This window comes from Peromyscus maniculatus, chromosome 21 (genome assembly GCF_049852395.1).
Source record: "Peromyscus maniculatus bairdii isolate BWxNUB_F1_BW_parent chromosome 21, HU_Pman_BW_mat_3.1, whole genome shotgun sequence".
NCBI classification, from domain to species: Eukaryota; Metazoa; Chordata; class Mammalia; order Rodentia; family Cricetidae; genus Peromyscus; species Peromyscus maniculatus.
Window position 1 is genome coordinate 1,226,057 of NC_134872.1, and position 14,886 is coordinate 1,240,942.

Here is a 14,886-nt window from a genome sequence, read left to right on the forward strand (position 1 = left end):
TACGTGTCCCGGGGACTAAGCTCCCTGGAGGTCCCTGGCAGAGTGCCTGTGTTATGCCTCTTTCTCGAAGGAGACGTGCTTCACAGATCATGAGCTCTCTGGGCTATGGGTTCTGTATAACTGCTTTTCTGATAATGTTCTAATTAATCTATAAAACACAGCCAAAATTAATGAATGCTTGGGTTGTGAACTGTGGAGGAAAGGGTAAGCTGGACATGGACCTTATTTAGATATAGCAGAATGAACTATTCCTTAAAGACCTCAAGCCTCAAGCCGCTAGATAATAGAAAGTATAATAGTTCAGGCACTTCTAGGGAATGAACACTCACCCACTGGGAATCCTTTAGGAATCCCAACTAAAGTGATTTATGGCAGAAAACATTATCTCATAGGAGGCAGATGGTGGGCCCCTCTGTTGAGGAAGTTCAGCATGGAAAACTTAAGGACTACAGCAGAACCCCTTCCCCTTACAGGTGTAAAAGTACAAGTGTCCATATTCCAGCAGGTAAAAAGATTTTATATTAAAAGAGATATATGGTAAAGAACTGAAGAAAGACTTAGGGAGGATCTGCAGCATCCAAATTGGCTAAATGGGTCATGAGAACCAGAAAAGTAAAAATGAATAATAAACTAGCGAGCGGTTGAGATAAAGATGAAGGACACAGCTGCAAGAAGCCTACACAAGTCTAGGGACCGTACTAAGTTTAAAAAACACAGACTGCTCTTTGGGTCATAAAGTTCTTGTGAGTGAAGGGATATGTCTAGCGCCGATTAGTAACTGTGTGCTTGATTTTTTTTTAAAGATGATGTAATTGAATTATTGCCAAGCTCTTGTTGTTCCCTGTATGAGTTGATAGTTTTCTTTTCTGTATATAAACTACTGATTTACAGAAGTAAAGTTGCAGCAGATTCAAACCACTTTTGAGTGTGTTGTCTGTCTGTCAGTCGCCGAATCCTTGCCTTCCTGACTACCCAAGCCCTGATTCTCCTACGGTCGTGGTACTCCCGGTGGGCCAGTCCATGGCAGTGTCTTATCATTGCAACAGAAAAGTAACTACGAAGACAGACAATTTGGCTTTTGTTTCTTGCCAGAATTATTTGATCCTGAAAGTCCCTTTTTTTAATTGAATTCAATGCTTTTTATTTTTATTTGACATTGAACAGACAAGGTTAACACACCCAGATAGCCCAGTTAGTTTTGCTCACACTAGTCTCACTGGGGACAAGACCCTAAAAACACATCTTCAAGATGCACTGTGTCTGGTTCTGGACTCAGAGCCTCTCCTTGTTAAACCAGTTAGAGATGACACTAGGCCTTTGCCCTCCCCATGAGGAGGCAGGAAAGGAAAGAAATAGCATGCTTTGTACCACTTGACAATGTTGTGAGGGGTCTCCAGGACTGATGGCCTCCACAGCAACCCCCACTTCCCAGACAACTGCTGGTACAGATTGTGCACCTAGTCATCCCATTCTGTTTGGTAAGACGTGCCAGGCACAGGGGCTCCCAGGGGGTTCTTCCTGTGGAAGACTGCCACCTTGAACTTGCCACTGTGATCTTCAGACCTGTTGCTGAAGATGGGTTTGTCACTCTCTCATGGGTTTTCCTGTTTTGTACACCAACCAGATGTAGCAGCGGAGGCCAGTGTCACTGGTGGGGCCCAGAGCCCACATAATCAGAAAGGACCATGCCACTGCTGATGTCATTGCCTTTCATATTGACCACCAGAAAACTCCCTGTATTTGGGGTCCTTCCTCCTGGGACCCTCTGGGTCTGTGAGGACTAAGGTGTCGAGTTTCCCTGGGTCAAGGTCATCCCATGAAATGTGCTTGGCCTAGGTGGGTGGGCATCAGCACTTTGCCTAGCTCATCCACCTCCACTTGGTGCTGGGGCCACTCATCTACCAGTTTCAGCAGCTCTGCCCACTGGCTGATGTTGGTTAGCCTGACGGTGACGGTGGCTGAAGCAAAGGCACACACTGGTCCTGAAAGTCATGTGAGGAGCCGTGGTGAGACGCCATGTCAGGTGTATGCCACATCCTTTTCAAATAATACTCTATTTATTCTTTCAGAATTTCATTCATGTATTTTGGTCATATCGTCTCCTCCAGAATTTTTCTTGAAGATATGAATGAATTAATATTTTTGGAAGAAAACAAAATGAAGAGGTGAAGTGTTTTGCTTGAAATCACGCAACTGGTTGATGACAGGACTTCTGGAATCCAGGTCTTCAGGCATACAAGCCAGCACTATTTGTACATCCATAGACATTAATGGCAATGGTGGGAACAGCAGCAGCCCGTCCTAGATACCCTGACCATCTGATGGGCACTGGGGAAGGAGCTGGGCAGTGAAGAGACTAGAGGTCCTAGCACCTTGTCCCTTACTGACACATGCCCTCCCTATTGTCTAAGACAGTCATTTTTGTGCCTGGTGACCCAGCCAAGGGTCAGCTCCCCAGGGTGCTTGGTTCCAGTCTTGTACTCAGAGGAGGGAGACTGCGCCTTCTGGACAGCTCAGGGAAAAACTGGACCCTCTGCCCCAGAGTCCAAACAAGGGAAAGATCTCCCGAGTGAAGGAGGCGGTGAAGGTGTAGATATGTTCCTGGGTGACAGCATTGGCAAAGGTCACCCAGCCTACCTCATAGTCAAGCGATACCTGCACCTTCCGGGGCTGCTCCTCTAGGGCCAGCCTTGTGGGGAAGGAGCCCAGGGCAGAGACAAAGCCCCACGCCAGTCTCACGGCCCAGATTCCTTCCTCCGGTCTCAGCCGCAGCTCTCCTTTCCGCCGCACGTCCTCTCTCACCACCCCTACAGTGCAGCTGCCCCCGTGGGCCAAGTCCACAGTCACCACCCACGTGTGCCTCCCTCCTGTAAAGCCACGCTGGGCCAGGACACAGGTGGCCCGATCGAAACGCTGCGGACTGTCCGGTGAGTTCTGCCATTTGTACGAGAACCGAGCCCTCTGGTGATCGTCGGACAGGAGGAGCTTGGGGTGGGAAGTCTGGGGGTCTAGAGCAACTTGGGCTGTGGAGCAAACAAGGAACGAGTATGTCAGCGGATGTGTTATGTCTTGCTGGGATGGCCTAAAAGCTTCCTTCCACCCCTGCCTGGTCGCGTTAAACCATCTGTGTGTACCAGAGCATGGGCATCATCAAGGAGCTGGTCAGACCTACAGTCTGAAAGTCTGCGTCCTAAAAGAATGCCAAGGGGACGCACGTACACCATAAAACCAGAAAAGTCAGGCAGAGAGTCCACTGCCCTCTAGAAAGGTATACAGCTCCTGGTGAGCAGTCAAGCCTCCTGCTGGTGAAAAAAAGGGGGGTGGTCCCTAACACACAACCTGCCTCACACATGGGCGCCCTCACACACTGCCCCCTCATACATAGCACACACACACACACACACACACACACACACACACACACACATACACACCACACTCTATCCCCTTACACATGGCCTCCCATCTCCACAGCATCCCCTCAGGTACAACTTCTTTGTACTGGGGCACACTGATGCTGACACAGCCACGTTCACGCATACCCTCCTTACAAGGACTCTCTCACACTTTCTCAACTCCCAGCCACCCCCACCCACAGCCTCCTTCAGATATGACCTCCCTTCACAGAGCCACCCTCACACACAGCCGCTCTCAGGGCCCTACATTCAGCCTCACATACGGCCTTCCCACACACAGGTGGCCTCCCCCACCTACAGCCCTCCTGATAGTTTCCTCTATAGACACCCTCCCGCATAGCCTCCCTTGTATACACTGCCCTCCTCATACAATGCCTTTGCACGCAGTTTCCTCCATACGCAGCCTCTTCCCACAAGGCACTCTCTCACACGGGCACCTTGTACCTAGCCATCTGACGGCTTCTCCACACACTGACACTCATGCACAGCCACCATTACAACTAGCCTCCCTCACACACAATTCTTTTCACACACACACACATGCACACGCACACGCACATACACACAGTACTCCCTTATACAAGCCTCCCTCACACACAGTTCTTTTCACACACACACACACACACACACACACACACACACACACACACACACGCTACTCCCTTATACAAGCCTCCCTCACACACAGTTCTTCACACACACACACACACACACACACACACACACACACACACACAGTACTCCTTTATACAAGCACCCCTCACACACAGCATTTCTTCACACACAGCCTCCCTCACATAGAGTTTCCCTCACACACAGCATTCCTTCACACAAGCCTCTCTCACATACAGTATCCCTTAAATAAGCACCCCTCACATCCAACGGGCACCATGCACAGTCACTCTCTCATATACAAACTCCCTTACACAGCCTCCTCCACACGTGTCAACCATCATACACAACAACTCTCATACACAGCCTCTTCAGATGGCCACCCCTACCAAAGAGCTTCCTCACACACAGCCTCTTCATCACATCCTTCCACACACAGCCCCCTTCAGATATGACTACCTTCACACACAACCACCCCAAACACAGACTCTCTCATGCACAGTCTCCTCATTCGTAAGTACTCCCCCACACAATCATTTTTATGCACACCCTGCCTTTATATACAGCCTCTTCTCATATATACCATCCTCACATCATCTTTCTCAAGCATAGCACGCCCCCCCAGCCGCCTCTCACATGTCTGCCTTCATACTCAGCCTCCCCCCTCACACAGTCTCCATGCATAGCCTCTCCTTCAGCCTTTTTCTCAGACGCAGACATTTTCCTCCTTTTGCTTTGGTTGAGGTACCAGGACTCACTTGTACAGCCTTCCCTCCTCTTCACCTTGGGGTTATGTACTCTTCTTCAATCATTCTAAACTGTTGGACTCTGACTGCCACTTTTTAGACCCCCCAAATTCTCCCTATACATTATGTTTAATATTTCTAAAGTGAAGGAAGTTGGGCATGGTGGTGCATACTTTTAATCCCAGCACTTAGGAGGCAGAGACAGATGGATCTCTGTGAGTTCAAGGCCAACCTTGTCTACATAGTGAGTGCCAGGATAGCCAAAGCTACATAGTGAGACCCTATCCAGAAAACACAAACAAAAAAATCTAAATGGAGAAAACTGTACATGCAGACTTATCCATGGGTTAGGGAGCCCTCCCAACAGTTCCACGGCTCTCCTGGGTCTTTGGCTGGCTGATGGGGAACTAATAGTATTAAAGGGATTCTTTCTGTTCATTCCTGTCTCCCTTGTAAGCTGCTCTGTTTCTATAATTTAAAAACTATCATCTGAGAGGGAGTAGAGGTTTCTGACGGTTCTGAGAAAGTGACTCTCAACCCAGACAAAAGTTCCCCTCAACCAGAAGGGGCATCCCTGACAGACCATATTCATTTTTTGGTCTAATCTTTCTGTCCACTGTACATGTGCAGATCTGGAGACCAGATTTGTCAGGAATATGTATGTGCCTGTCCTCACTTCATGGCTCTCCTAAAGGCCTTATACAGTCACACGCCAGTATCTGTGAGGTATTTTTTCCAGGACCCTCTTGTGTACTAAGCTTCACAAAAGCTCACGTACATCATGTAGAACAGAGTATTATTTACATGTAAACTACACATACCCTCCCAATACTTCAAATCATCTCTACGTTGCTTATGTTACATAATACAATGTACATGCTAGGGGAATAGTTATTATACTACATTATTTAAGAAATAATGAAAAGGGGGAAATCTCACCATATTCAATACAAAGCAGTGTTTTTCTCTCTGGGGTTGACTGTGGAACCTATGGATATGGGTGTGTATGTATGCTTATAGACACAAGTCATATGTGTGTGTATGATGTGTGTGAACGTCTATATAGTATTTCAGCGTTCAGTGCAGGACCCAGAAGCTTCTCTATTCTCCCCATCCTAATGTGGGCTGCTTACCTGGCTCATAGTCCAACTCAAAGCAGAGTTTTTCTGTAAGAGAGAATAACGACAAGATGATATCTCAGTAATCTCAAAACCGCCAAACACTCAGTGATGAGAAAATGGAGGCTCAGAAGAGGGAAGGAACAGAGAGGAGAATGGAAGTTGGAGTCCTCTCGACCAGTGCTTTTAAATATGTGCTCTCACCCAAACCTCACTCTCATTTCAAATCCAGACACTCTGGGACAGGTTGCAGATACGCATTCTCACAAGCTCCCAGGGGTTACTGATGCTCCTGGCCTGGAGCCCCCGGAGGAGCCTGCTGCCTCTCTATCTTCACACACATCTACTCAAGGAAAAGATCAGTGGGTTCACTTTGTTTTCTTCTACTAGGAAATAATGTTTGGGCCGGCCAGAAGTCTGCCTTTGATTAGAGTAAAATCCCCTCTACTGTCTAGTCCATGGAGTGCTTGCAGGAAGCAGGATTCAGGAATGTCCTCCCAGGGGCATGTTTCTGTGGGTGTGACACTTAGAAATAGGTGGCATTGTTCATGATGTCACAGTTCATGGGGAACAGAAAGCCACACTTACATTTCTAACTTCCCTGGCTGGCTGCCATTATGACTCCTTCTGGGAAAGGAGTGGGGCTCAGTTCCTATAAGGGTGGCTCAGTCAGTCAGCTAGACCAATAAAAAGAGGTGGGGGGAAAAGGCTGGGCATGTGGTCGGTGGTAGAGTGCTTGCCTACCATACACAGGCCCTGGGTTCAACTTTGAGTAGTGAATGAAAAAAAGAAAAAAAAAACAGCAGAAGGAAAGCAAAAGAGGAGGGAGAGGCAGCTTCTGCAGTTAGGCAGACACCGTCACTCATTAACACTAAACATCAAAACACAATGCAGTGCACATGCTGCTGAGAACGTTCGATGATGGAGAGTGATGGATGTTGCTAATCATTATCCTTTCTGCTACTTCACGTCAGGCGGTCACGTTTGTTTAACAGGTTGACCCTCCAGCCCCCACATCTTCACTTTTATCGTTTCTCCTCACTGTGATGTCATTCCGAGAGTCAGATTTTACCGGACTTGGCAAATATGAAAGTTAAGGTACTGAAGGAGATAAGCCATGATAAAATACATAGTCATTGGCAGTGGAGTCAAGAGGCCATTCCCAAGCCCAGGCTGTGTGCACAGCAGCATGCTGTGGAGGCCTAGGGTCTCCTTACCCAGAAATGTCTTCATCTCCTGCTGCAGAGGGATGGCCTGTTGGGGGAAGTCCCGGATCCTCTGGCCCAGCTCTGGAGATATAGCCTCAGGTTTCCGGCACTTTCTAGTTTCACATCTAGGGCCATGGAAATGACAGAGTCTGGGAATTATTCTTTTTTTTTTTTTTTTTTTTTTTTTTTTTAGAAATTACTTAATTGTATGTGTCTTTTTACCTGCATGCATGTATACATGCATACAGTGTCTGTGGAGACCAGAGGGCATAGGATCCACTGGACCTAGAGATGGGTGTGGGTTCTGGGAACTGGGTCCAGGGTCTTTGCAAGAGCAACAAGTGCTCTTCACCAATGAGCCATCTCTCTAGCCCCTAGAATTATTCTTTTCTAATGATGTCTTCAGGCTGCCATCTTCTTCTAACAAGGCCTGGATCAGCAACCTCCCATCCTCTCAGATGGATCCCACAGCTACACAGTGGGTAGATCTACTGCAGCCCATGAGAACACAATAGGGCATGTGTAGATTTATACATGACTGTGTGCCGGTCATGTAAGAGTGTGGTTTATTTGCATGGCAATCACTAGGTGGGTGGAGCATGGGTGGCTATCTATGTGAAAAAGAGAAATAGGCGTTGTATCACTAACCTTATTAGAGTGCTTCTGATATCCTGAGAGAGAGGGGTGGAGGAAGAGAAGGAGAGAGGGAGGGAGGGAGGGAGGGAGGGAGGGAGGGAGGGAGGGAGGGAGGGAGGGAGGGAAGGAGAGAGGGGATACAAAGAGAGGGAGAAAGAGACAGAGAGAGAGAGAGAGAGAGAGAGAGAGAGAGAGAGAGAGAGAATGAATGATTCAGTTTCTGGATTTTCTCTTCTACTTTTGTCATATCCACAAAACACCCCAAATGCCACATTCCTAACCTTGGACAGATGGGGACCAGAAACCAGCACCCGACTCCTTTGCTTCATAGACAGAGTTGGTGATATGACCAACTTCTAGTTATAGGCAAAAGTAAGCAAGTCCTGCACCAAGGTCTCCTATTTCCCAGTGTCCAGAGCATCCCCCTAAATCATGCTGCTGGAACCCCAATAACTCTCCTCGAGTTCAAGGACATAATACAGCTTAGAAAGAACTTCCTGGCCAGTGGAGGGGACATTCAAGTTCTGAAAAAAAATGTGCTTTGGAAACAGCACCTGGCAGTTGTTTGCAGTGCTCGGAGCAACTTCCACCTCATTTTACTTTTGGAGCCTCATTTCTTTCCATCTTATAGATGGCAGGAAAGAAGACCGAGGCCAGAGAGTACCATGACCAGGGAATTCTTGAGGAAGCACAGACTGGAGTCAGCCCCCATGGCCCTGAGTTCCACATCCCATCTGGGATGCAGAGACATGTATGTAGGAGGTACCCATCAGGCAATGATCCCAGAGACCTCCGGGGTGAGGGCAGGCTAGGTCTCACCATCAGGAGCCCCCTTGCCGGCCGAGTGTTCTTCTCCTCCAGCTCCTCGATCAGGGCGCTGAATCGGCAGATCTCCCCTGTGGCCAGGGAATCAAACTCTTCCTGTTGCTTCAGGATGTCCCCATCTAACCTCTCCAGCTGTGCTAAAAGGACACTCTGTTGTTCCTCTAGGAAGTGGCTCAGATGTGCAAACTGGGAAATCACCTGCTGTCTCTTGGTGGCCACCTGAGTCTGAGAAGGAAAGATGAGAGCCACATTGCAATCTTCTCCTCCCCCCACCCCACCCCCAGTCCTCCTCTCCCCACAGCAGCATCTCATCTCCTCCTCCCTTCCTTTTCCTTGAACATTCTCACTTCCCTCTTGATCCATACCCACACCTCCCAAAGTTTGGTGGCAAAACCAGAGCCCCCCACTCCCACCTGTTCCTCAACCCCATATGGATGCAGAGCTCCAGCTGGAGTTCTTCCTGCCTATCACCCCATTTCTCATGAGGCCCAGCAGTCCCTCATTGTCATTACTGTGGCTTCTAAAAGGGGCTCAGAGACACTGGAGATGCCTGGCCTCTTGCCCCACAGGAAGCACACATTGTGTACACATCACTAAGCTGTTAGAGGCAGGATTGCACTAATTCCTGCAGTGATTCAGTAAGGAAATGGATCTTAATCTCCATTTCACAGGTGAGTAAGATAAAGTAAGACAGTTGCTCAAGATGGGAAAGTTAACATCAGAGTCAGGATTCAAACTCAAAATACCTTCAAGTGTCTGTCTGCCCTGTGGCCTCAGACTGGAGGAAAGGGCTGGACCTGGGGGGGCAGAGACCTACCAGGAGCACCTGTATTCTTTTGTTTTCTCTTGATTGGATTTCTTGAATCTCCTCTCTCTCTTTCCTTAGACACATAAGACACTTCTGTATTTGTTCCTGGGGAGAAGGAGTACAAAATACTAAGACAAAGTAACTACAAAGGGACCTTCAATCTGTAGAAATGAAATGCCCTGGAGATGAGTGTGAACCTCAGCACCTTGAGAGACTCAGGGTCTTCTCCTATTCTGATTTTGAGACTGGATTTCATGTAGCCCAGACTTACCTCAAACTCAGAATCCTCCTGCCTCAGGTTTCCAAACATTAGGATCATAGGTCAGCACCACCAAGCCTGGCCTTGAGTCTTGGTCCTCTTGCTTTGTGCTCCAGAGATTTTGGCCAGGGTTTACCCCCTTCTCATGATCCCTTCTTCAGGTTAAACAACTACCTTGTTTTGCATGTGGCAAGCATTACCTACAATCTGAGCTCTGTGTGGTCTTTGCTGAAACTGAAATTATGTCACCCAAAGGAAATACACGCAAATAACATCTTCCTTATTTACTAGAACCAATAATCTAGAAATGATATGATGTGAGAAGAAATTTGGATACAAAAATAATTGATGCATTATTTTATAAATTGATCTAGAACAGAATTAGGAGCAAACACATAAATATCCATGTGTGTGTTTAAAAATACCCACAGAAGGGCCGGGCGGTGGTGGCGCACGCCTTTAATCCCAGCACTCGGGAGGCAGAGCCAGGCGGATCTCCGTGAGTTCGAGGCCAGCCTGGGCTACCAAGTGAGCTCCAGGAAAGGCGCAAAGCTACGCAGAGAAACCCTGTCTCGAAAAACCAAAAAAAAAAAAAAAAAAAAAAAAAATACCCACAGAAAAGCTGGGGATGTAGCTCAGTCATTAGAGTGCTTGCTTAGCATGCAAACCCTGGGTTCAATTCCCAACACTGCATAAAACATGTGTGGTGGCACATGCCTATAATCCCAGTGTTCAGGGCATAAAGGCAGGAGAAATTCAAGGCCATCCTAGGCTATATAGTTAGTCTGAGGCAAGCCTACATTAAGACCTGGCAGAGAGAGAGAGAGAGAGAGAGAGAGAGAGAGAGAGAGAGAGAGAGAGAGAGAGAGAGAGAGAGAGAGAGAGAGAGAAGAGAAATCCTACTATCAAAAGATCATTAACAAATTGCTACATCATACATCTAAACACTTGCTTGTAACAAAATATGTGGGAGCCCACAAAAGTTTCCTAGTGAGAGCTGAGCTTGCTTTACACCACAGGGCTGCATTAAGGGATGGCTTGACCACCTGTGTGGTTACCAGGTGTCTGGTGTCTGGAATGGTCTGTACTTGGCTGTGCTGGGGGGAGGTCTTTTGCTCCACCCCTTGGCATTCCTTTAAACGCCCTTTAGCAGAGACAGAAGGGGCTGGTGGTTTTTGACCCAGGTCCTCCCGAGGCTATCCTACGTTTCTATCTGTCTCTCTCCTCTATATTCCTATCTAAATATTTCTCACTTCTCCCTCAAGAGTACGGGGGGGGGGGGGGAGGGAGGAGAAGTGAGAGCTGGTCTCCCACAAAAATACAGTATAAAAGCAACTAAAACCAGTAATACTCATTTAATGAAAAATAAAAATACATGCCACATATATTCACCCAACCAGCTTATTCACAACAGGAACATTCAGTTACATGCTCCAAATACACCACACTCTGACCACTCCTCCATACACAGGTCACTCACTCTTGTAAATATACAAACAAGCATGATCATTCCTTAAAATACAAACCTCAAATACACTTAGCTGATACAGGGGACACACACACACACACACACACACACACACACACACACACACGTTTGATGGTTCATTTGTTCAGAAAGGATTTACTGAGCTCCTTCCATCTATGGTCCACAAGGAAACGACACAGAACTCAATCATAAACCTGTGCTTAAGTCTACTGCCTGGGTGATCAAGTCAATAGGAAAAAGAACTTGAAGTCAGGATAACCCCTTCCACCCCAGAATCCACAATGCCTTTCTACTTCCCTTGGTCCAATCCAGCTCCCACAAGGGTCTCCCAGAGCCCCTTCCTACCCTGCAGGGATCTTCTCCTACCCTGTAGGGACCTGCTGCATCCTCCAGGAAGCGCACAGTGTGAGTCCTATGCTGTCCAGCCTCACGGCACACCACACACAGCTGTGCCTCATCCTCCTCGCAGAAGAAGTAGACTTTCTCCCCGTGTTCGGGACAGGCATCCTCCACCTCCGGGCCTCGAGTGGATGCCAGCTGAAGGCGTTCGATGTTCTCTACCACACTGGCTAGCTGCCAGTTCGGCCGAAAGCTCCCTGGGCGGAAAGGCTCTTTGCAGAGTGGGCAGCTGAGGGACTCCTCCGATTCTGGGACCGGGATCTCACAGTAGCGAGTGAGGCAGCCTCGACAGAAGTTGTGGCCGCAGTCAATGGTGACTGGCTCCCTTAGGGTGCCCTGGCAGATGGGGCAGTTGACCTCATCTGCGAGGCTAGTCACAGAAGGAGCTGAGGCCATGTCAATCCTACCGGTCCTTCTGCTTCCCGTAAGTCACCATCTCTGTGTGGTGGGAAGAGTACACTTCACACGTAAACCATGCCTGGGCACAGACATAGTCACACACACTTGGACAAGGGGCCCAGTTGCATCTCTGGAACCAGTGGTCCCTTGTCTTGCTCTCCCAGGAGCAGACACACTCCTGCCAACAGCAGAGATGAAGAAATAGCAGAAGAGGAAGGCCCAGGAGTTCACAGCATCATCCAGAGATGCTGAAGTTACTCTCTGGACCAGTTCCCATGGCCCGGGGCTCACCTCCCTTTCTGTCCACCCGAAGCTGCTCACAGAAAGATGAGGACGTTTAGTCTCTCAGCAGTCCACGGTTAAAAGAGACCTTTCCTTGGGGCAGGGAGGAGCCTGACTCACAGAGGGCTGTTGCCACCCCAGCTCTGCAACACAGCCACCTGCCTCCAGGGAGATTGGAGGTATCAGCCAGCACAAGACCTGACAGTCAGGGAACAGGGGCGTGTGGGGACTCAGATAAGGCTCTTGAGTTGGGATATGCACACACAAGCAACCGTGGTGATACCTCCATAGGCCTTTGACAGGCCTTTAAAGAGGGCTGGGAAAAAAATGCACGGGGGAGGAAACATAGAGTCACAGCCAGCACTTTTTTACTGTGACTACACGTCTAGTGATAGAAGTGCTTTAAATGATTTATTTATTTCACCTCTGCTCTATCACATCCTGCTGCTTGTACCTCCATTTTGCAAGTTCCACCAGGTCACCTCACCCCATCCACGGTGAACAAATAGAGCACAAGTGACTGTGATCCACCTGCAAGCCAAAGCTATGAGTCTTCTAAGTAATGCAGTCTACCAGAAACACAAAGTACAACCAGGCATGGCAGTACATGCCTGTGATTGCAGCGCTTGGTAGAGAGAGAGGGTAAAATCAGGAGTTCAAGACCCACCTCCACTTGCATAGTACCTTGGGGGCTAGCCTACATGAAATGTGCCTTGAGAGAAAGAAAAAGAATTCAGTGAAAGCTACATATTGCACATATGCAATATAAAATTGTCTAGTTGCCAACATGAGCTGAGCCACAAAGGAACAGAATTATAAAGGGATGTTATTGGGACAACTGGATATTTTGAATATTGACATTACTCACTAATAGATTGCTAATTTTTTTCTTTAAATTATCTAGTTATTATTAATGTGTGTGTGTGGTAGGGTGTGTGGTAGGGTGTGTATGTGGGGGTGCTGAAATCCCAGCATAAACATATCCGTGCTAATATTCCTTCACAGTATCAATAAGTTTGAATGTTTCTCATAATAAAAGTTGAGAAAATGTAAAAAAATGAAAAGAAAGATAAAATAAGTATTAACAGTATATTTAAGTTATTTCAATGTTTCCAAAATATTATCTGAACACATAGTCAACATAAAACACTAGCAATATTTCACATTTCCCCGTATTTATGTGAAGTCTTTTATGTGTACAGCACTCTTCAGCCAGAGCTGACCACACACGGCTGCTTAACCAGCATTAGACAGCTGTTCCAGGGTGTATTGCTGAGGGAGTAGGCAGGGCAGGAAGGGGCTGTGGAACAAGCAAAGTAGGTGCAATGCCAGGGGCTAGTGAGTGGGAGGGCCTGGCTTTGTCCACAGGGACCCTGCAGCCTGACCTTGGTCTCCGCCATGGGAAGAGCATAGGGCTGGAATCCTAACACTCCAACTGTCCCAGCCTTGTGGCTGTCAGACTCTGGCCTCTAGAAATCCTTTTTACCTTTCAGTTTGTGTCTCCTTCTCCACACTTGTCCCAATGGATTGCTATTGAATTGGATGTAGTTCTGCAGTAATTGCTCAGGGGCTGAATGCATATTGCTGGAGCTGGAAAGATGGCTCAGGGGTTAAGAATTTGCTGCTCTTGCAGAGGACACGGGCTGGGTTCTCAGCATCCCCACGGAGGCTCACAACCATGTGTAACTCCAGGGGATCCAATGCCCTCTTCTGGCCCTTTAGGCACTGCACACATTGACATAAGGGCAGACAAAACAATCATACACATAAGAATTAAAAATAAAAAAATTAATGAAAATTTAAAAAAATTAAAATTGAAGGGCTGGAAAGATGGCTTAGCTATTAAGAGTAGTAGCTACACTTTGAAGTAGCAGGATGTAAATAACTCACAACTATCTTCAACTTGAACTTCAGGGGATCCATCTGAGAGAAACTGCACATGTGGCAAACATACACCCCAACACACACACACACACACACACACACACACACACACACACACACACCACTACACTATACTTTTTTCTTAAAAAACAAACAAACAAACAAAAACCTAAAATTGAAATCCAGTATCACCCAGGTTCTACGTGGTGCTCAGTCAGCATGGGTGTTAGGAAAGATCGCTCCAGCAGGAGACGCAGTCGAGGAAAGGAAGGGCCAAGGAGAGGAACGTGCATGTGGGCCTGTAGTTCTAAGTTAGTCTCAACACCACAGGTTGGACTTTGATGCTACCACAGAGCTCCTAGCCTGAAATTTATGGCTTTCACCTGCTCAGCGTGACAGGAAGCGGCTCCTCCCCAACGGTCCCACCCCTCCTCTGTGGCCAAGCGATTCCTGGAAACCCCATTTCCAAGTGACCTCATGGTGCAATACGCTGCTCCCCACCCCAGGGACAGAAGGCGACAGAAGTGGAGAGCTAGGTCACCGGCCTGCCGCTGGGAAACGCTGGGTAGTCAAGGCGCCTTGGAGTTTGGACCTGCTTAGCTGCTGGGTGGTGGCCCAGGGTTCTGGGCGTGCCTGGGGCCGAGCCAGGTGACTTCGCTGAGCTGACATTCCTGCTTTTCTTTCAGCCCCGGATTCCTTTGCCTCTGTGACAGTGACGCACTCAAAAGTGACTCAGTTTCAGAGAAAGGAAATTGTAGTGGACAGAGGCTGAAGACTGTGTGGACCAGCAGGGAAAGGCACGGTG

At 47.9% G+C, this 14,886-nt stretch overlaps 1 protein-coding gene and 1 pseudogene across 1 annotated transcript; both read right to left on the bottom strand.

Annotated features, from left to right (window-relative positions):
- Window positions 1-1,115: 1,115 nt before the first annotated feature.
- On the bottom strand, window positions 1,116-2,262 carry LOC121824850 (phosphatidylethanolamine-binding protein 1 pseudogene; annotated as a pseudogene).
- Trim10 (tripartite motif containing 10) lies at window positions 1,116-14,559 on the bottom strand. The gene is made up of 7 exons (XM_006996065.4): window positions 11,484-14,559; window positions 9,379-9,474; window positions 8,556-8,786; window positions 7,749-7,771; window positions 7,110-7,225; window positions 5,908-5,940; window positions 1,116-3,023 (listed from the first exon to the last, which is right to left on the bottom strand). Exons 1-7 carry the CDS (start codon window positions 11,910-11,912, stop codon window positions 2,482-2,484), a joined length of 1,470 nt encoding a protein of 489 aa, XP_006996127.1. The 5' UTR covers window positions 11,913-14,559; the 3' UTR covers window positions 1,116-2,481.
- Between the last annotated feature and the right edge of the window lie 327 nt (window positions 14,560-14,886).